This window comes from Anolis sagrei, chromosome 4 (assembly GCF_037176765.1).
Source record: "Anolis sagrei isolate rAnoSag1 chromosome 4, rAnoSag1.mat, whole genome shotgun sequence".
In the NCBI taxonomy this organism is placed as follows: domain Eukaryota; kingdom Metazoa; phylum Chordata; class Lepidosauria; order Squamata; family Dactyloidae; genus Anolis; species Anolis sagrei.
The window spans coordinates 53,207,735-53,231,320 of NC_090024.1; the positions used below are offsets into that span (position 1 = coordinate 53,207,735).

Consider the following 23,586-nt stretch of genomic DNA (forward strand, 5'->3'; position numbering starts at 1 on the left):
TGATCAAGAATATCATCATCAGCATTGTGCCTGGATTAGGACTCTCATTTGTTTTCTCTTGGCAAGTAAAAGGTTGAAAGCAGATTTTGAAATTAATTCCTGGATTGGGTGTATATGCCCTGGATTGCTTTAGCAGAGAAAAGGGGCAAGTTCTGATCTGGATGTACAGCAACACTAACACTTTTCTTGTGAATGAGTTCATTCTCTGAAGCTATTCCTCTGTTAGAAGGAAGAGCCACATAGGCATGACCGGGGAGTATGCACTAGCGCATGTTCATGAGTCATAAATCAGGTTCCCTCAGAACCTGTGAGAATAGAGTTTATGTGTCAAGTTTAAAACTTCATGAGTTCTCTCATGTTTAAACTGCTTCCCTTTTGTGAATTGATTAGAAGAGGGAAATAAATTGAAATATAGATTCGCCTTCATATTTTTGCCATGTTTCTATGTACAACACCTGTATATATTATTGTTTATACCCAATCTGATTTAAAATATTAAGAGATGAACCTGAATCTTAAAAATGGCAAATTGTTATATTTCACCTGTTTTCAGGTATGTCAGAACCCCAAAATAAACTTATGAATGGAATAGATGTAAGGAAAAGGCAAAAAAAAAAACAACAACAATGCAAGCCATTATCTGTTGACTTAGGTTAAATGTTCAGTGCAAATACAAAGCAATTCTGCAATATATCAACATATGTTTATAGCTAAAGCAAAATCAATATTTTTGCAAGATAGCTGATTTTTTCCAGATTTCTATTCTGTAGATAGGAGTGAAAGAGCCAGTTGTACTATCCGTAACCAGACCCAGTGGGTTCAAGTTTCCATTGGGAATTTAATGTGCATGGAAAGATACCTCTCATGTCTTTGCTAGTGCCCATGTGGCAAGTTTCTACCATAAGCATCAGCTTAAGAAACACATCACTAATTGCTGAGGCAAGTTAAAAGGCAAAATGTATCATGTTTATTTGGGCTGTCTGGTTATCCTTCTGCCACAGATAGCTTGTAATAGCTTTTTGTTTGGAGCTGCAACAAACACTTTGGTCAAAGGTTTGAGGTTTATTTACATATTTTCATAATCCAGTGTTTTAAAGCTATAGAACTTGATCTTTCAAATGGTTCCAATTGCAAACTTGACATGAACAATAACAGTGGTATAAAAGATCCAGTTTAAAATAAAACCTTATAGCGTACCCTAAGGATTTGCAAATGCCATCATTTCACAAATAAAAGATAAAGAGTTTGTAATTCCCATCTGTACAGTGAGAGCTGCTGGTTTATCACATCCAAGTATCTTGAAAAAAATGTTATTTATATAAAAAGAAACATTCTCTGTGTCACATTGCATGAAATCATTTTCAGTGGAAAAAATAGTTCATTTAAAATCCTGTGACTATTGTGAATGGAAAGTTCTGTTTTGTGCGTGCTCTGCAGCAAGGCAAGCCAGCCACTTTTTCAATATGAGCCAGAAAGCAATTAAAAATCTGATCAGGAGTCACAAACTTTTGTTCTGTTAATTTGACATGCCATTTTTTTCTTCCCATTAAATCTTCCTCCACAAATCTTAGTTTGCCATCTTTGGTAAGTATATGTCCATAGAGCAGTGGTTCGCAATCTTCCGAATGCCTCAACTCCTTAATACACTTCCTCATGCTGTGGTGACCTCCTAATCATAAAATTATTTTCATTGCTACTTCGTAACTGTAATTTTGCTACTGTTTTGAGTTGTAATGTAAATATTTGATATGCAGGATGTATTTTCATGCACTGGACCATATTTGGCACAAATACCCAATATGCCCAAATTTGAATACTGGTGGGGTTGGAGGAGGGGATTGATTTTTTCATTTGGGAGTTGTAGTTGCTGGGATTTTTAGTTTCCCTATAATCAAAGAGCATTCTGATCTCTACCAACGATGGAATTGAACCACATTTGGCACACAGAATCCCCATGACCAAGAGAAAATACTGGAAGGGTTTTGGAGTTGTAGTTCATCTATCTCCAGAGAGCCCTGTGGACTCAAACAATGATGGATCTGGACCAAACTTGGCACGAATACTCAATATGCCCAAATGTGAAAATTGGTGGAGTTTAGGGGAAATAGATCATGACATTTGGGAGTTGTTATTGCTGGGATTTACAGTTAATCTACACTCAAAGAGCACTCTGAACCCATCCCACAAGGGATCTGCACCAGACTTGGAACACCACCTACATGGTCAACATTGAATGCTGGTAGGGTTGGGGGAGGGCTGTTTTTGAATTCTGAGAGTTTTAGTTCACCAACATACCAAAAAGGAAGAGAAGGACAGGCGGAGAGATCTTCAGCATTCTCTGCCAAAAGGATTCCCAAGACCATTAGAAATATGTGTTTCCAATGGTCTTTGGCAACCCCTCTGAAACCCTCCTCTTGACCCCCCCCCCCGGGGGTCCCGACCCCCAGGTTCAGAAGCACTGTATTAGCAAGATGTATAAAACAAAGGTAATTTTACTTCTGGCTTAGCATGCATAGGATTTCATGGCAGTGCTGTCTAAAATGCAATATTATTATCTGCAAAGGAGGTGTGGCTTTGGAGGAGGGATGTATGTATTCATTTCCCTCTCCCACTTGAAAATGTCACCCATTTCTCTAAAGAGAAGGAATTAAAGTAACTGTTCAGCACTACCACAGACATTATGGTTATACATAATAATCCATTATTGAGTGTAACGATGTCACTAATCTTACTTTTATATGTTATACTACCTTTGAGAAAACCCCAGCGCACCTTTCAAAAACAACTTGCATTGTATAACATACTTTAATAAATGATTAAATCCCTTACTTGTCTGCTGTGTTCCAAAATCTTGTAAAGGACATAAGATTTATTCCAAGGATCTTTGGCTTGAACTGGCTCAATCCATAACCAATTACTGCTCTGTAAACAAAAGCCAAAAAAATATAAACATTATTGTTATTGTTAGTTTGAAAAACTTGAAAGAAGTCACATAATTTGTTGCCTCAGAGTTACAAAGTAACTTATATTCATTTTTCAGTCTATGGGTTCTCAGAGGTTTTGAGGTGGGGGGGCAGAGAAAAAGAGAGATATGAGGGAGAGCATGGCATAATGAGACTTAAAACGCAGTATTATAGCATGAATCTGTTTAGGATTTCAATCATCCATGCCCTTTTCCAAGTCCCTCTATTCCATTACCATTCCTCCCTTCCCGTAAATTCCTCAGCAATAGACTTATAATGGTCTTTGACCACTGAGAATGTTTAGTACTCATGGGACTGAAACATTGTGCTTTCTCAAGAACTAGAATGGGGAAACTTTAGCCTTCAGATACTTTAGCCTCTACCCCTACTTCAAGCACACCCAGCATGGCAGGTGGCAAGGGACTGAATTGCAGTCCAGATAATCTGGAGACTACAAATTCACCCCAATCAGAAAGTTTATAGAGTTCTTGAGCAGCCTTACGCCTAAATACTCTGAAGGCACTCAATTACATCTACTATCAGAAGCTAAGCAGGGTCAGGTGTGGTTATTAATTCAAATGGAGATAGTCAAGTAGTACCAGAATATTTTAGAGGAAAGTAAAGGCAAATGGCCTCAAAGTATGCTTTAGCTAAGAAAACTATGAAATGTGTAAGTTAATGGATGACAAATATTCATACATTACTTTTTTTACAATCTTAACATAACTCATTTTTCTTTATAAATAGCACTGCTTGTTGAAATACACATCTTGCTTTATTCTAAAGGTTTACTAATAAAGTAGAGGGTATATATTCAAATGTAAATGATATATATGTAACACAAAAATTTGGAACTCCAGTAAGCCTGAGTGTAAATCCCCCCCACACCAAAAAAAACTTATAAGGGGCTTCATGCACTGCCAAAATGCCAAAAGTAGCTGGAAGTTCTACTTTTGAAGAACAGGTATAGAACAATGTAATGAATAATGTAGAGGAACCTTCTTTGAGGACAGCAAAACCATATTGGATGCCCCAAGAATACATCACTAATGTAAATCCAGAGAACTAGGGCCTTTTATGGAGATAAAAATAGCTCTCTCATGCTGAGTGTGTGTGACTTACTCAGGATCACCCTGTTGGTTTCCAAAGTTGAACAGAGATTCAAACCCTGGTGTCCTGGAGTTGGGAGTTCAGTACTCAAGCCACTATAGCATACTAGGTCTCAAACTAATTCCTTACCCCAAATGAATCATGGGACCTTCTGGTCCACAGAAGAGTCCAGATGCTACTGCTAGAACACAAGAGCCAAATGTTCCCAGAAAAGTCCTGATATTAAAAACATGTGGAATCGATGCCCCATTCAGAAAACCAATGACTTCTGGTAATCCACTTGGTGCGCCAGCTGGACAGAAGAACTGTGGGGGGAAAACTGTGTGGTATTACTGTAGCAGTCACATAAACACATGAACAATTGAGTTCCCAAAACTCGAACCCAGTTGTTCCCAACCTTTTTTTTATCAGGGAGCACTTGACCAGGGACCACTCTCCAACATTAGTACCAAAAGGGTTACGAATCGGTTTTTGGTTAACTTTGGATTCGGTTTGGCTATTTAGTGTGTTGATTCAGAAAATTGCATTGGAAGGCCACATCTGCTCTAGTTTATATATGCCATCCAGTAGTCGCCATCTACTTGCCCACAGAAAATGATATTTAATACGCCTTGGCACTATAAGAGGGTTTTGTGAGACCAGTCACTCTCATTGCAATGGTGTAGTAATGATGAGGCGGTGGACCACATTTTAGTTATTGCGGACCACTGGTGGTCCACGGACCACAGGTTGGGAACCACTTCTCTAACCAAATGTGTTAGGTTTTTCTTTCATTCAAGACTATGAAATAAGCTAATTTAATTACACTTAATGGCATGGAACTATGATTTTGTATAAATTCTCTATAGCCTATAGTCTAGTTTGTGCAATCTGTTAGGTTTCATTGTTTATTTTATTATAAAATTGGAGTTAACTTGAATTACCTTCCTGGGGTTGTTCATTAACAATGCCTCTGAATGCAACATCACCTCCTCGATAACCTTGGCTTAAATTCAGTTTCTAGTCCTACTTGAAATTCAATCAATTGCTAAATGGTAAACGAATGCCTCAATAAATCCAATCAATTCAATGGATTTTCTGTAGGAGGAACTAGCACTTATATTTACACCGTTAATTGTAAAAGTTCAGTAAGCAGGTCTCTCAGGATAGAACCTAGGCTCTTCTAGTTAGCCTGTGCTCTGCCATTATATTGTGCCATGGTCCCAGCTTGGCTCTTCTCTCTCTTTTTTAATGGACAATGGCTCTAAACTGGCTTGTGAACAGTTTAACAAAAACAATACAGTGAAACCAAAGCCAACAAGAATTTCAAACTACATGGAAGTAAATATAAACAATCTTTAATGATATCCTATGGAATAAAAGTATCTTCACGTTTCTATAAAAAGTAGAGAAAAGATAATTCCATTTTTCTAGCGGAGAGCATCCCAGCTGATTTTAATGTGGTATGCTTTTCAATCTCCCATATAGTTCCAAGTTAGCCACTGGGCCATGCTGGTTTGGAAAAGAGATATGATTTTCTTTTATCCTTTCTGTTCATTTTGATGTTACAGAGTTAGTCGTGCTTCAGATAAGCAATGTAAGAAAAAACAATTCTGCTGAACCAGTTTTTTCTGGTAAGTTCATAAGTGTATTTAGATGCCTTTTTTAAAGGTTTATATTAGCAATATTCAAACTGTGCTGACTACAGCAGACCAAACTTATGTATTGCCTTATTCAGGCATTCTTTGGTTATTTTTAAATGGCACACACGGGAAGTGCTTTTCTGTTCACAACCAAGTGAGAATCATGTGGAGAGTCACTATGTGAATAAGAACTTCTCATCTACAGAACTATTATCCCTCCATGGAAGCAAACAATAGAGGGAGATGAGGTTAAGTATTCCTCTCTGCTCATGTGTTAATTAAAACCTAACACAAAACATCTCAAGGCTAAATTTGTGGAGTGCACCAGCACTGGGTCTTACACACTTTATCTATAAGGCAGCATCTTCCATCTCTTACAGCACAGGAAAAGTTGAGTATCCCTCATCCAAAATATTTCAGACCAGAAGTGTGTTGAATTTTGGATATTTTAATATACATGTTATACAAATGCCCTGAAGATATTTTTATAAACAATAAAATTATAATGTTACATGAAATTACATGAAACAAAGTTGTACATTGCTAAGATATCAGAAAGCAAAGGCCACTCGTGAATAAATTTAGATTTTGGAGTATTCTGGATAAAAGATGTCAACCACATTCAAAGCAGATCAGAAAAGTGCAGTAGTCTAACCACTTACCACTACCAATCCCGATGATACAGTGATCATAAGAAGTCCAATTCCAAGTATGCAGATCCAGGTCATGTGAAAGCTGTTATTCTATCAGTTTTAGAAATAAATAAATTAGTATTATTAGTGTAGAAATGACATTCTTTACATTTTTCACTTTCCTTATCAATTCTACCAACTTATTTCATCCTTTCCTTATCAAGTGGCTTCTAACTGTCAACACTTTCAGACAAAATCACTAACTATATGGAAGTCGAAAATTATTTCGTTTCTAGAATTTTAGAGATGATTCACCTGTTTTAAGTTATTTATTTGAAAAGCCATTAAATATGAAGGATTATTTCAATATTTATTTACAGAATTAATATTCTGCCCTTCTCATCCCAAAGGTGACTCAGGGCGGATCACATAACACATATACGGCAAACATTCAATACCAACTATACAATGACAAGACAGACAACAGATAAAGGTATATAGGCTGTCCCATCTTTTGGCATCTTTGGAGGCTGTGCTCAGTTCTGGCCACAGGGGGGTGCTGTGGCTCCATCTCCTTGCCGAAGAGCTTTTCTTTGTTCATAAACTTCCCTTTTCTGATTGAAACATCATACCTAAAATACCTCCCCGATTTAATGTGGTTCCTATTTATCGACTCACATTTGTTTTTGAACTGCTAGGTTGGCAGAAGCTGGGCAGAAGGTCAGGCGCTCACCCTGACCTGGGCTGCGAACTATCAACCTTCCAGTTGGCAAGATTTATTGCAGCTTGGTGATTAACCTGCTGTGCTACAGCCTGTATTACATACTGAATATTGGTAAGCATTTTAAATTATTTAAAGGTGTGAAACAAGGAGCATTGCTTTACACTGCATCAGACCATTTAGTCATATAACCTAGTATTGTTCTCACTCATTGACAATGACTGCAGTGTATCAAGCAAGATTATTTCTAAATTGTATATGAAGATACTAGAAAATGAATTTAGGATCTTCTTTATGTAAAGTATGTATTCTGCCATTAAGTAATGATGTCTTCCAAATACCCTGTTTCCCCAAAAATAAACCCACCCCAAAAATTAGACTTAGCATAATTTTTCAGGATTTTTGGAGATATTTGAAAAATAAGCAAAAATAAAGTCAATTTGGAAAAAGAAGACATCCCCTGAAAATAAGCCTTAACACATATTTTGGAGCAAAAAATAATATAAGATCCAGTCTTATTTTGGGGGGAAAAGGGTAGCACTTCTAGTATCACATAACACAGATTAACCTGTGATGCTAAAAACCACTTATATTTTATATAATCACTTAGATTTCAAGAAATATCCACAACATAAACAACAACAATTCTTTATTGATTAGTCAATTTTGACCATATCAAAACATGCAAAACATACAAAAACATACACATCGCTTCTCGGCCTTTTGGCTAAGATCAAGTGTAGTGTGTGTAGTGTAACATAAAAAACCAACAAAATAAATGTTTAGTCAAACTGATTCTTCTTTTTGAAAAGTTAATGTCCCTGCTACCTTAAAAACCCAACTAGAACATATTTCAATGCAAATCTAAGTCTTTGTTACCCTAGACAATTAGAGTACTTTATTGGATTGCTGTAAGTTTTCTGGGCTGTATGGCCATGTTCCAGAAGCATAATTTCTTGACATCTCACCCACATCTATGGCAGGTACAGATATATAACCCTCACTTGCCTAGTTTCCAACAGACTTCACTGCCTCTGAGGATGCCCATAGATATGTGTGAAATGTCAGGAGATAATACTTCTGGATCATGGCCATACAGCCTGGAAAACTCACAGCAACCTGGTGGTTCCAGCCACAAAAGCCTTCAACAACACAGAGTACTTTATTGTCATAGCCGTTTCCTCCAGAATTCTGGGATTTTTATTTTGGCAAGGCATTAGCTACAGCTGTCTAACAGAGAATTTCATATGTTCCGCAGAAATACAAATGCTTAGCAAAGAATTTAAAATATCCCACAGAAAGATAAACTCCAAATTTCCATCAGTCAACAACACAGCAGTTAAAGGCATGTGATAGTGATGAAGTAGTGTAATGTGAAAGAAACAATATTTTGCAAAAATAAAAGAAATAGGGTAAAAGTTATATCATTATAGCATGATAATGTATATAAATCCACACCAAGGAAAACCTGATAGCCAAAATGCTAGATCTAATTTTGAACAGATTTAGAATGCATGCATTATAATCACTGAAAAGTTTAGTTATTTGACTGGAACTTTTCTAAGTAGAACTAGCGATTTGCCTTGCCTTTCCTTGTTTTGGTTTTAGCCAGAGCCATGTTGTCTCCAGTGCACATCACAGGTAAACAGACTCATGAATTTTCAAAAATGTCATGGTGTTGAGGTTAGAGTCACTTGTATCTGAGTGAGAAAGATGCCTCAATGATGAAATAGTTCAGCAAACTACCACAGACTTCCTGCCTTTGCTTCAGGTCAGCTCTTTGACTGGAAATTGCAAACATGTAGCATATTGTAGTGATTAAAGAAAACTGGATAGCATATAACATGGTCACCTAGCAAATCAAAGAAGTTGGTAACTCAGACATGAGATATTTTCCCTTGATTCCTTAAAGTTGACTTATATGTGGATTAGATTGTCAAGATGTTGATGTGGTTCTTGATAAATATTGCACAAAAAGAAAATAACGTAAGTTAAACTTCTATCTGTACAAACAAAGCAATTCTGGGAGGCAATATAATAATAACAATATAAACATGTTTTGTTTATACTGTACCAAGAGATCAAGATTGGGAATTATGTATGTTTGGTGAGAAATAGTGGTGGCCGAAGACCCACATAGTTAAAGCAGTGGTATTCCCTGTGGATGGATGCAAGAGCTGAACCATAAGTTAAGCTGAGAAAAGGAAGATAGATGCTTTTGAACTGTGGTGTTGGAGTGCCTTGGATCACAAGATCAAACCAGACCATACTCCAGGAAATAATGCATGACTGCTCACTGGAGGAAAGGATATTAGAGGCAAAGATGAAGTATTTTGGCCACATAATGAGAAGACAGGAAAGCTTGAAGAAGATAATGATGCTGGGGAAAATGGAAGGAAAAAGGAAGAGGGACCAACCAAGGTCAAGATGGATGGATGTTATCCTTGAAGTGACTGGGCCTTGACCTTGAAGGAGCTGGGGGTGGTGATGGCCGACAGGGAGCTCTGATGTGGGCTGGTCCATGAGGTCACAAAGACTCAGAAGCGACAGAATAAATAAACAACAAAGTGGTAGCCAAAGGCACATGAAAAATTGTATGACCAAGCAGACTTGAACTTGGGTCTCTCTGTGTGAAGTTGAGCACATTTAACATCACTCTATGCTGGTTCTTCTTGGGGGGGGGGGGGGGGTTGAAATGTAGAAGAAAAAGGTGGAATAATTAATGACCATATTTGCATAAATGGAATACAAATGAGACGAATTTGCCTAATTGGAATACTTCACATATAGATGCCTGGATTGGAGGAAGTGGAATTCAGCAACCAAGCAATCATCTTGTGAGAGTCAGCATGATATAGTGCAGGGATTCCCAAAGTAGTGGTTTGAGCATTGGACTATGACTCTGGAAATAAGGTTCTGAATCCGCGCTCAGACATGAAGTTCACTGAATGACTTCGGGCATGTCACACTCTCCTGGCCTCAAAGAAAGGCAATGGCAGATCCCTTCTAAACAAATCTTGCCAAGGAAAACCCATATGTCAAAATAATTTGAACACACAGAACAATAAATGATTACACTATGTAACACAACATTTGTTCCTGGGTTGCCAATGTCATTTTAAAATTGGTTCTGTCACAGAAACATAGACAACGTCTCTTAAACTGCAAAAACTTTGTTTTTGCAGGACATCCTGCAGCACATTTTGCTATTGTTTTTCAATGAACACTTTGAGTCTCAACCAATTCAACATGGTTTGTGGCAGCCCCAAAACCGAAGTTTCTGGAGTATAGCAACTACTTTCAAAATAAGTACCATACAATTTAATAGGAAATAACATGTTCAAACCAGGAACAGAATTTTTTACAAATTTTGTAACATAGTGTTATCTCAATCTAAATACCCTAAAGGTGTGGTCTTGGGTGCGAAGCAGGGTTAGTACTTGCATGGGAGACCACCAAAGAAAATAGGTAAAGGTAAAGGTTTTCCCCTGATATTAAGTCCAGTTGTATCCAACTCTGGGGGTTGGTGCCCATCTCCATTTCTAAGCCAAAGAACCGACGTTACCCGTAGACACCTCCAAGGTCATGTGGCCGGCATGACTGACTGGAGTGCCATTACTGCATGGAGCTCCGTTACCTTCCCACCAGAGTGTTGCCTATTAATCTACTCACATTTGCATCTTTTTGAACTGCTAGGTTGGCAGAAACTGGGCCTAATAGCAGGAGCTCACACCACTCCCCAGATTCGAACCTGCAACCTTTTGGTCAGCAAGTTCAGCAGCTCCGCGCTTTAATCCACTGCGCTACCGTAGGATCACCAAAGAAAATATCAGGTGCTATAATCAGAAGGTAGAACTGGCAATATCACCCCTGAGCATTCCTTGCCTAAGTATATCCTATGAAATTGACCCAAACAACTACTGTCTGGTCAGCCTCACATCGATACCAGGCAAGATTCTGGAAAAGATTGTTAAGGAAGTGGTCTGCAAACACTTAGAAACAAATGCGGTCATCGCTAATAGTCAACATGGATTTATCAAAAACAAGTCGTGCCAGACTAACCTGATCTCTTTTTTCGATAGAGTTACAAGCTGGGTAGATGTGGGGAATGCCGTGGATGTAGCGTACCTGGATTTTAGTAAGGCCTTCGACAAGGCCCCCCATGACCTTCTGGCAAGGAAACTAGTCCAATGTGGGCTAGGCAAAACTACGGTGAGGTGGATCTGTAATTGGTTAAATGGACGAACCCAGAGGGTGCTCACCAATGCTTCCTCTTCATCCTGGAAAGAAGTGACGAGCGGAGTGCCGCAGGGTTCCATCCTGGGCCCGGTCCTGTTCAACATCTTTATTAATGACTTAGATGAAGGGCTAGAAGGCATGATCATCAAGTTTGCAGACGACACCAAATTGGGAGGGATAGCCAATACTCCAGAGGACAGGAGCAGGATTCAAGACAATCTTGACAGATTAGAGAGATGGGCCAAAACTAACAAAATGAAGTTCAACAGTGACAAATGCAAGATACTCCACTTTGGCAGGAAAAACAAAATGCAAAGATACAGAATCGGGGCTGCCTGGCTTGAGAGCAGTACGAGTGAAAAAGATCTTGGAGTCCTTGTGGACAACAAGTTAAACATGAGCCAACAATGTGATGTGGTGGCAAAAAAAAGCCAATGGGATTTTGGCCTGCATCAATAGGAGCATAGTGTCTAGGTCCAGGGAAGTAATGCTACCCCTCTATTCTGCTTTGGTTAGACCACACCTCAAGAGAGATATTGACAAGCTGGAATGTGTCCAGAGGAGGGCAACTAAAATGATCAAGGGTTTGGAGAACAAGCCCTATGAGGAGCAGCTTAAGGAGCTGGACATGTTTAGCCTGAAGAAGAGAAGGCTGAGAGGAGATATGATAGCCATGTATAAATATATGAGAGGAAGCCACAGCGAGGAGGGAGCAAGCTTGTTTTCTGCTTCCTTGGAGACTAGGATGCGAACAATGGCTTCAAACTACAAGAGAGGTGATTCCATCTGAACATGAGGAAGAACTTCCTGACTGTGGGAGCCGTTCAGCAGCGGAACTCTCTGCCCCAGAGTGTGGTGGAAGCTCCTTCTTTGGAAGCTTTTAAACAGAGGCTGGATGGCCATCTGTCAGGGGTGATTTGAATGCAATATTCCTGCTTCTTGGCAGGGGGTTGGACTGGATGGCCCATGAGGTCTCTTCCAACTCTTTGATTCTATGATTCTATGAAATTCATGGGGTCACCATAAGTCAATAGGCAACTTAAAAAAACATGATCTTCTCATTAGAAGTTGCAGAACCAAACAAAAGGGGGAAAGCCCAGGGAGAGACATTCAGAGGCTGGAGTGTATATTCATCAATCTCCTTTTGCTCACCTTTCTTGCAAATAAAATCCTCCTGGTGTTTTTAATTATGGTGAAATGTAATGGCATGGAAACAATTCCTTCTTGGTCCCTTCTCAGCTATTCCAATTGCAATTTTAAGGAGTCTATATTTGTTTTCACTTTGATGGCAACATTTTTAACCTCTGCCAGGTCAAAATGAAGACCAGATGCTCTGAACTATTTATCCGCGAAGTCCTCTTTATTGACTAGTGGGCTCTTGTTGCTGACACACTCAATAATATGCAGATTCCTTATAGACCACTTCAAGAGCTCAACATAGCTGGCCCCCAGTCAAGGAAACCGAAACTGTTATACCACACATTAGCCACTGGGTCTATTAGACCATTGTAAAAGGTGAGGACAGCATTCACTGTCCTGGATGAATGCATTGCAATTTCTGCTGTCTCAGACATAATTATCTGGTTTTTTGTTTTGTAGTTAGATTTACTCTATCCAGACTTTTCAAAAACAGAAACATACACAACACCAGGATCTCTGATCTAGATCCTGGAATGATAATAGGAAAACAACTTATCCATACTTAAAGAGGGAAAAAGAATACATGACGAAAAGATACAACAAAACAAGACTAACATGCTAATGTATAGGTACAACTTTATTTTTAAAAATGCTTTATTTAAATATAAATACTCTATATCTCATCACATCGGAAAAGGCTGCAACAGTGCCTGCATTACTAGAAAGTAGCCCACCTGACTTATCAAACAAGCCAGTTGTGGGACTGGTGGGAGCAGAGTCATTAGGGCCACCATCTTTGCTGTTTGGCCAGCTTTCCAAATCTTTTCAGTGTTTGGGGAGCCCAGGGAAAGAGAACAGGAGCAGTAGCCAATCCATTTTGAATCTGGTGGTTCAAAAGTATTGATTGCCCAGAGGCCAATCAGAGTGACAACTTAGTCTTCAATCCAGTCAGAGTGGGAGTATAAAGGCAACTACCAGGAGCTCCTCTTGGCAGTTGCCTTCAAGGGAGTCCCTTTGAGGGGACTCAGGGGTTATATTCAAGATGGGTTCAGAACAACAGCAGTACAGTACAGCATTCCCTTGCTGAGGGTTATGCCATGGTTTCTGTCTTCAGCCTGGAGCAATATCAACAGATATCCTGATCAATACCAAAATCCAGGTCCATGTGTGGCTGCCAACCCTATTATAAAATGTAACCAATAAAGTTGTGACCATTGTTATTCCAGTGTATTTACATGTGTCTGTGATTATTTGAATGGGCTGGACTCACCCTGCATACACAAAGTAGTTTTCCAAGTCAAGGGAAATAATAGGCTCACTATATTCTATATTAGTTGGGCCTCTCTAGGAGAACTGGGTTGAGGTCTGGGTGCCTCATTTTAAGAAGAATATGCATAAATGGCAGAAGATGAAATGCAGATGATAAGAGAACAAAACTTAAGAATAAAGGTGACATGAGAAAATGTCATAGGAACTGTTTGTCTTAATGAAGAAAAAGCTCAGGGGACAAGACTGCACTTTTTAATTATTTTAAGACTGTCAGAATTGGCCTCAGAGACAGAGGTCCCAGTTATATATTTCCCAAGCAAATCAGTGATTTAGCAGAAGCCCTGCCCCTTTGTGCCACGTGCTCAGGGAAAGTATATGGCCAGACATGAAGAAATGCCTCCAATAGAAGCCTTAAAAATACAGTGAAGAGTCAAGGTTGACTCTGCAAACCTAATTCACCTGCTGCACTCTACCTAGAGACTGTCTAAAATCAGTGACTCAGCAGACCCCCGGGCCCCTTAGAGTCTAGATCAGGGGTCCTCAAACTTAGGCCCGGGGGCCAGATGTGGCCCTCCAGGGTCATTCACCCGGCCCTCGCTCAGGGTCAACCTAAGTCTGAAACGACTTGAACGCACATAACAACAACAACAATCCTATCTCATCAGCCAAAAGCAGGCCCACATTTCCCATTGAAATACTAATAAGTTTATATTTGTTAACATTGTTCCTCATTTTAATTATTGTATTGTTTTTAAGTGTTTATTACACTACAAATAAGATATGTGCAGCGTGCACAGGAATTCATGTTTTATTTTTCAAATTATAAACCGGCCCTCCAACAGTTTGAGGGACTGTGACCTGGCCCTCTGCTTAAAAAGTTTGTGGACGCCTGGTCTAGATAGAGTGCTCACAGAGATCACATAGCCAGAAACAAACAACAGTTGAATCATAGATCTGGAAGTATCCACAAATGCCATCTACTCCATCTCCCTGCCATGCAGGAACACACAATCCAAGTGCTCCCAATAGATGGCCATCCAGCCTCTGTTTAAAACATCCAGAGAAGGGGACTCCAACATACTCCAAGGCAGTGTTATTCCACTGCCGATTGTATTGTCCTGGTCTTTGGAGACATACCTTGGCTTATATAGAATTTGAAGACTGGGCCCTTCTTAATTTTCACAAAGCAACATCAAGATTCATCCTAGGACCTCAATTTGAGCCCAAAGATAATATCCAGTAGGAACCTGGATGGGGCAAAATGGTCCCTGCTGATAAATGCTCATCATTAAGAGAAGCTATCGAAAGCACACAAACTTCTCAGGGCATGCCCACAAAATTGTCACTATCCAACAAAAAGATGCATAATCCTAACAAAACAGTAATTTACATTTTGCCATTTAACAGTAATTTACGTTTGCTGCCATTTTACCTGAATATAATTTTCTACCAGCTCCCATTTCAGCTGGATGAGATAATCAATTATTTGATGGATTAGGAAACCCAGGATTCCTACTACTATGCCAATGAGGCCCATCACCAACCATCGATCCCAGTCCAATCTAAAAATGAAAAGAAACAAGCACAACAATTAACTAATTAATAGTTTACCTTTTCCTAAGCATCCTAAAAACCTAAATAGCTATATTTCAGAATCTTGACTTTAGAAATAAATCTGTGGCTGGCACTTTTCAATTTGGAAAAAAATTCAACATGTTCTAGCCATTGTTTTGTACAGATATAGCTAATGTCATGGGAACCCAGAAGGCATGAAGAAAAACCATGCATGTAGACTTTGTAGGCTACATGACTCACCTTTGGTTCACCCACAGCTGCATTCAGTGCTTTATCAGAGACAAACAAATTTCATAACCTTACCCTTTGAAAGTAAAGCATAGAAGAAATTTCAGTTGGACGTCTTCTCCACAAGTTTGCAGAGAAACCATGGCACATTGGACTCAAATCATTACAGTAGCCTAATTTGCATGAGTCATTGCTATTTAGTTCACCCAACTATTTTACATGTATTTTAACACTGTATTGATTTCCTTTATGGATGCTTCACAGCGAACTTTCTAATTAAAAGTGCATTACTTGTGGATTAGTTTTATCATTAATTATGAAAATTTTCTCCTCACATGAAGTTTAGAGTACCTCCTTCCCAGTGAAAAATGCTTCATTATATCCCTGGCAATTTTATTTATTATCACCAATGGGTTCCATTTTGCTCTTTTAATTTACTACAACAGTTTTAATTGCTAAAAGATGCAGATTTATTATTCTTATTTCTAACGGTTAGGATGCCATAATGCAAAAGATCTAGTTCTCCCTGGTTTTTGTTTTTTTTTTTACAGTTCTGAGGGGTTTTTTTCAAAGCAGGTCCAATTTTTCTTACTCTTTCCAAAGAAGACTGAAGGATATCCTAGTTACAAGAAACATTCTCTCCAACAATCATTTCATATGCAATTTGGCTGTGCATTACTACCTGTGTATTATGTTCATGATTTTTTTTAAAAAAAATCCTAAAATTCTTGGGTATTTGTATTTCTCGTATCTTCCTTTCCCTTCTGATATTTGTGATAGTTGCAAGGTCCTGTATCACTTGCTTCGAAGAGAGTTCACAGTGGTGGCAGCAATCCTTTCTGTTCCCCATCCCCAAATATGTGCAAACAGCAGCCTTGTACTTCAGGAGGCAAGTGGTAACAGTACTTGCTATTAACTGGGATATGGGTCTCAATGTACTGCAAATGCCTATTCATTTTGTGTCCCTTCCTGTATCCATTCCCCATCACCTGCCAAATATGTATGTACTCTTCATTGTCACCAGTAGATGGCAATACAGGGCTTTTTTAAAGTAATAATTTAAAAAATCGTATACAATTAATGAATACACATGAAGAGGAAATAGTGGAACGTATTTGAAAAGGGTGAAGGATTTACAAGCTCTACATCTCTCTAAACTTTAGCCCTTTTAACATGAGGTGTGTCTTGCTGAATATATACCTCGCCCCTTCATGACTGTCTTTTTGAGACAACTGATGTTAGACATATTCCATAATATGACTCCAAGAAAATGGGTGGATTGAGGCAGTAGATCCCAACAACAAAAACCATTTCATCTGAATTTTAGATGGGGTTGGTCAAATGTGGCCTTCAAGATGTTATTAGTTTGCATTTTATTTTGCTGATTGTTTTTCTGTAGACTGGGAACCAACTTCATTTATCTGACATGTCAAACTCTTACATAAATTATGATTAATAACATTATCCTTTAATGAAGAAACAGAAACTTGTAGGATTCTGATTATTCTTTTTTAAAGTAATCATTTCGATATCTTCAAATAGTGGGGAAATTATTGCTTTTGTAACTACTCTTATAAACAACTACATTTAGGAAGCCACTTGTACAAAATGGTTAAAGGTTCCTTTTTATTCTAAAGTTCTTTTGGGGGGTGATTAAATTGGACCTAGAGAGGGGGGAAAGGTGATCTCTCAGGAAATCTTGGCATGATGAGACCCCAAAATATCATCATTTAGATCTAGCAGATGCAATAAATCTCTCCTCCCTGGAAATTCATTGGTTTGGAGGATTCAAACTAAGGTAGCTTTCCTACCCTTGAATGCTGTAGCACCAAGGAAAAACTTCACATTGTAATTTGTGTTGCTTTATGCCTTCAACTTCTCTCCAACTTACTGCAGTCCTAAGGCAAACTTTCCATTGGCTTTTCTCAATTAATTCAGAAGGGATTTTCCATTCCTTTTCTCTAAAACTAAGAGCATTTGACTTGCCCAAGGTCACCCAGTGCAGTGGGTTTCTATGACTGAGCAGGGATTAAATCCTGATCTCCGAAGTCCAAGTCCAACACTCAGACTATAATACCACATGTCCCCCATTTAATAATTCCAACCCAGGAATGATGTGCAAGGTATTAAGGATGTTGTAGTTACCTGTAGCTTTGTCCTTGCAGCCATTTCTTATAAATCTTACTGTGTGAAGGCAAATAATCCAAACTTTCAGGAACCGACAGGTATTCTCTTTCCTTCTCCCGAAAATTAATGTTTCTTAAGCAACTTCGGTTGTTATCACCACTGTCACACCTGGGATCAAGAGACTCGATCAAATCTGGTCGATCTTCGGCCAGCAGCATTTGCTCTTCGCCCTCATTTGTGCTCCTCTTGTGAGAAAGGAGGGTTGGCATTTTGCAGAACCAAAAGTGACCCAAAAAGAGACCCAAGGCCACAGCCTGTGAAGGGGACTCCCTATTGAGTCCACAGTGACCAATATGACAGGAAAGATTTCAAGTGTGGAACAAGAGCTCACTGGCTCATGTTGTGGGCTGGGTTGCAGTAGCGGCACAGAGATTGAGATGTTTTTGTTACCACAACTGGCTAAAACTAGATTTTTCTTTATGGGTAACTTTCTTACTAGATGGGCTTGGCATACAATTGATCCAACACTACTGCTTCCTAACAACACACAGGATTTCAAATTCGACAGTTCTTTGGGAACTTATTATACAAAACGCTGAAAAAAAACATGCATACTCTCATTTAATGCTATGTATCAGGGGACTGATGAGACCTGTGCTCTGACCAGACCACCAATTTCGGGGGGGGGGGCTTTCTGGGGGGGGAACCCTTCTTATTGCAACTTCTTGTTGGCCTCTTGAAACAAATAAGCAGAAGAAACATGGAGAAAAAGCAGTAGTCATGATACACTTGCTCATAAAAAAGGAGAGGCAGTAAGTTGCAATAGCTATTATTAGGTTGCTCAGGTAGGTGAGCCTCAGAGCCATTTGTCAAAAGATCTCTCAAAACCTAGAACGTTCATTCCTTACCACTTAAATTCAAAGTGAAAAAGTGAAAATTGAAGTTATTTTGGATGCACAGCCCAGACTCTACTCATTCCTTCAATGAGTAGAGTCCAGCCATCTCACTTTAGTCAGAGATGGGTCACTTAATGATTCCAGGGCTCAGTTAAATGCTACACTTATTTCTTCTCTCTCTCTCTACAAAGATATAAACTCCTATGTAGTGGTGGGAGGCCCATCAAACATTATCTTTAAATAGATGAACTGCTTGAGATCATCACTTTGTATAACCAGCGCATAGCAGTGCTTCTAAATCAGTGGTTCCCAACCTTTGGTCTTTTGGACTTTTGTTTTGGACTTCAGATCCCACAATTCTTAACAGCTGGTATAATGGCTGGGATTTCTGGGAGTTGAAGTCTCAAACACCTGGCAGACCAAAGGTTGGGAACCACTGTTCTAAATGTTGATATCTGTGGCAATTGAGTCCGCACACATCAAGAGAGAGGTAGGAAGAAACAGAGGAAAAGAGACTTTCTGCAGAAACTTCCTCCATCTCAATGGAGACTGGAACTGAATAATATGCTGTATAATATCAATCTGGCATTAATTAGAATCATAAACCTGGAAGAGATTTCATGGGCCATCCAATCCAACCCCTGCCAAGAAGCAGGAAAATCGCATTCAAAGCACCCCTGACGGATAGACATCCAGCCTCTGTTTAAAAGTCTCCAAAAAAGGAGCCTCTACCACACATTGGGGCAGAGAGTTCCACTGCTGAACATCTCTCACAGTTAGGAAGTTCTTCCTCAAGCTCAGGTAGAATTCCTTTCCTGTCATTTGAAGCCAATTACTTACCAATTTTTTTTGTACAAAGTCGTCTGCAGCTTACAGGCTTGGTCTTGAGGGCCCATTGTACATTCTGCTACTGAGAGACACTAGGCTAGTGGGAATGCAAGACATGGCCTTTTCTTTATGAAACCACACCTCCATTGTGCAATTTCCTCCCGATTAACACCAGGTGAGTAATAAGGACATTGATATTCTGCTTAGCATTTGTAAATTCGAAGTGTTGATTGGTAGTTTTATTCTTTTAAAGAGTTTTGGTTAGACTGGTCATACCCCTGTTGGCCAGGTTTTCCCCAGATTATAAGCACACCATTGTGAGTGCATCTCAACTATCATCTGTCCTATATTCCAAGTTTATTTCTTTTTTAAAAAGTGTAAGTCTAGTCCCTTTTGATACCCAAAGTATAGGACAAAATGTGGTGGCTCCCTTCTGTGAATTTGCTTTGCAATAAATTCTTTTCCTTTCAGACTCAAAGGAAGGGAGATATCTGAATGGTGCAGAAATTGTCAAGTGCAATAAGCAAGGAAGAAGTGCATTGTGAGGGGAAGCCAGGATGAGGAGTTGAGTTGGAGGAAAGGCAAATGAGCAGCGCTTATGACATTGTGTAGGCAGCAAGGAAGAGGCACCTGAAAACATTACTCTGTAATGGTCTCTCAGATCAGCTGCTTCTGTACAGAATAATATGAAGGTCAAAAACTCAGTGAAATAAAAAAATATTATTATTATTATTATTATTATTATTATTATTATTATTATAATAACTTTATTTGTACCCCGCTAGCATCTCCCAAGGGATTCGATGCGGCTTACAACGGCCGAAGCCCACACAATACAACAATACAACAATACCTAGCAAATAAACGGTTAAGCAAAAACAATAACAAGAGCAGCACAACAAGACATTATTAAAAACTGAGCCGGCCAGAGTAGGGGTACAGGATTAAAAGTGCTGATGTGTCGGAGGAATATGGGGTTATAGTATAAGTGCGGTGTGCGGTGATCTTGGTTCTAACTAAAGTGCTTCTGGGATTTGGTACTGGGGTTCCTAGTCTGAGAAGGCACATTGGAACAGCCAGGTTTTCAAATTCTTCCTGAAGACTGCCAGTGTAGGGGCTTGTCTGAGGTCTTTCGGGAGGGCATTCCAGAGGCGGGGGGCCACCACAGAGAAGGCCCTGTCTCGTGTCCCCACCAAGCGCACTTGTGACGCGGGCGGGATCACGAGCAGGGTCTCTCCAGATGACCGGAGTGAACGTGTGGGTTCGTAGACAACGATACAGTCACGCAGGTAGGGTGGTCCCAAACCGTTCAGGGCTTTGTAGGTAAGCACCTGCACCTTAAATTGGGCTCGGAAAATAAACGGCAGCCAGTGGAGCTCCTTAAACAGGAGGGTTGACCTCTCTCTGTAGTGGGCCCCAGTTAACATCCTGGCTGCTGCAAGAATATGCTGTATTAATATATTTAGAATGCACAGAATGATTTCAAAATTAGAATAATTTGGCAATCTGTAATTTATATATTTGGATTTGAGAAACTGGAACATCACAACTAATATTTTTAGTACTCTCTTCCTAATATGTTTAAGATTTACTATTTTAGCACTTGTTATGCATACTATCTAGAAGGGTTTATAATAAGATATGTAATAAAAACTGATTCTAATAAAATCAATATTAAAAGAGCTAGAATTGAAATGAATGCATTTAACAAATGAATGAATAAAATGCAATAATGGTACTAGGTGGAAGAAGCATAGGAAATAACATTATCTGAATCTACACAACATGCATTGCTACTTTATATGTTAAACCAACAGTGTCTGAACAGGAAGATGAAGTATCTCGTGCCCTGGTATTGCAAATATGTTTACTATAAACTTAAAAAACAGTCACAATATTGCATGTTTACACAAGAGTGTCTGATGTCAATAACGTCAAACAAGGAAACTTCCAGTACTTTCTTGCTGCCCAACTATTTATACAGCAGGACAACAATGAAAGAATACTGCAACTATTTTACCTGAGCTATTTTGGCTTTCCAACAGGTAGAAGTTGGAGACACATCCCACCCTTTCCACACCAAAAAAACTCACAACCTGATATTCTAAGAAGCTTCTAAGGCAACAAAAGCAGTTTCCCTGACTTACAGTAATAGAGGGCAGCCAATTAAACTTAACATACAACCAGAAATCATGTCAAAAGTCTATTACCGAAATAGAACTTTGAGCTCAATCACTAGCTATGGTGCCCCTCAACTCTGGTTCTTCTCAGATTTTGTTCATCTGCAACTTGGCCAGGCTTCAATCAGCGTGATTGAGATAGCTGCTCATTGATTATAAGCATCCAGATTTCCATATCGATGTAATTCAACTGATGGCAGAACAGGCACAGAAAAACTGATACATTCAATACACACTATAGAATGGAATATTAGTACTAGGGAATCCTACAATTTTCTAGGGAATGAATCAGGTTCTTAACAAGGTAACCCATGCCATTCCCTCGAGTCCCTTTGGAGAGATGGTGGGTAAAAATAAATTATTATTCAACTCATTTCATACACAGAAGCTGAACTGACTTATGCAATCATCTTAATTTAACACCTTAGACAACACAAAATCCTGGAAAAAGCAAACTCCCTTATAGTGCACAATGCAGGCAATGTGAATTAAAATATTAAATTCCAGGCATATTCAGTTTGTGTGGAAGAAACGTATTTTAGGACAGAGAAGCCAAACATCTTTAAATGCCACCTTCTTAATATTTTGCATGTTGTCTTTGCTTATAGGTCACAGAATAAAAGTTGGAAGAGACCACAAGGACCATCCAATCCAAACCCATTGAGACATGCAGGGACGCACAATCAAAGCAGTCTCAACAGATGGTCTTCCAGCCTCTACAAAGACTTCTAGAAAAGGAGACTCCACCACATTCTTGGGAAGCATTTTTGATCGTTGAACATCTCTTACCACCAGGACATCTTCCCCCCCCCCCCCCCCAATGTTTAGATGGAATCACTTTTCTTCTCCAAGCAAAACATTACCCAGTTATGCTTGACTTCTCCCTTCCCCTGTATAACAAACTCTAGAAGAACACGGTCACTCCCACCTAAGAAACCTGCCACTTCCACCCCATTTACCAGGTTGTTACTATTGGTTAGGATCAGATCTAAAATAGCTGATCCCCCTTTGAACAATAAAATTGTCTGCAAGACAAGCGATGAATTTATTAGTCCCAATATTCTTGCCAGAATTCACTCAAACATCAACAAAATCTTTTACCATATATGGAGCAACAAATACCAGATATCCAAGCTATGTTTAGGAAAGGAAGAGGGACTAGCAACAATACTGCGAATATATGTTGGATAATAAAGAATACCAAAGAATTTCAGAAGAAAATCACCCTATGTTGAAGACTAGAGCAAAGCCTTTGATTGTGACAGATCATAAAAACTTGGGACAGCTCTTAAGAAATTGATGCATCAAAACATTTGATTGTACTGATGTATAACCTGCACTCAGGTCAAGAGATTGCAGTCAGGATAATATACAGAGAAACTAAATGGTTTCCAGCTGGCAAAGCGATCAGGCAAAGTTGCATTTTATGATGCTGTTTAACTTTTACGTTGAACAGGTAATGTGCAAAGCAGGATTAGACTCAAGATGAAAAGGTTGGAATATTGAAGGAAGAAACATTGATGGTTTAAGACATGCAGAGGACACTATGCTACTAGTAGAAAATATCAAGGACTTGTAATAATTACTGGAAAACATGAAGGAAAAAAGGGCAGAGGCAAGTTCATAGTTGAGCATGAGTTGAAGAAAACAAAAATGACTACAGATTTATATTATTAATATAACTTTAGATGAAGAAAAGATTGAAATATTTTTTCTACATCATGGCTTAGCCATTAAGCAGAATGCAGACTACTGTCAACTACTCAGAAAACTCAGAATAGCAACTATAAAGAACTAGGCATACTCAAGTGTAAAGATATACAACAATACTAAATTTAGGATTGTCAAAGCTATCATATTTACAATTTCTATCTATCGTTGTGAAAGCTGGATATAGTGAAGTAAGGTGATAGCAAGAAAATAAACTCATTTGGAATGTGGTACTGGAAAGGACTTGTAAAGATATCATTATTTGTAAAGACAAATTGTTCTTAGAACAAATGAAGGCGAAATTACTAAAATGAGACTGTCATACTTTGGACATATCATGACTCAC

At 38.9% G+C, this 23,586-nt stretch overlaps 1 protein-coding gene and 1 pseudogene across 1 annotated transcript in view; one reads left to right on the forward strand and one right to left on the reverse strand.

Moving 5' to 3' along the window:
* Positions 1-17,895, reverse strand: part of LOC132774813 (chloride channel protein C-like) — an 82,682-nt gene extending 64,787 nt beyond the window's left edge. Inside the window, exons 1-5 of the mRNA XM_060775284.2 lie at positions 17,645-17,895; positions 15,129-15,258; positions 6,358-6,438; positions 4,203-4,378; positions 2,830-2,922 (exon numbers count right to left, since the gene is read on the reverse strand). Of these exons, the coding sequence (XP_060631267.2) occupies positions 2,830-2,922; positions 4,203-4,378; positions 6,358-6,438; positions 15,129-15,258; positions 17,645-17,895 (731 nt within the window). The remainder of the gene's footprint in view (positions 1-2,829; positions 2,923-4,202; positions 4,379-6,357; positions 6,439-15,128; positions 15,259-17,644) is intronic.
* Positions 7,756-7,881, forward strand: LOC132775257 (U2 spliceosomal RNA; annotated as a pseudogene).
* Positions 17,896-23,586: the final 5,691 nt, after the last annotated feature.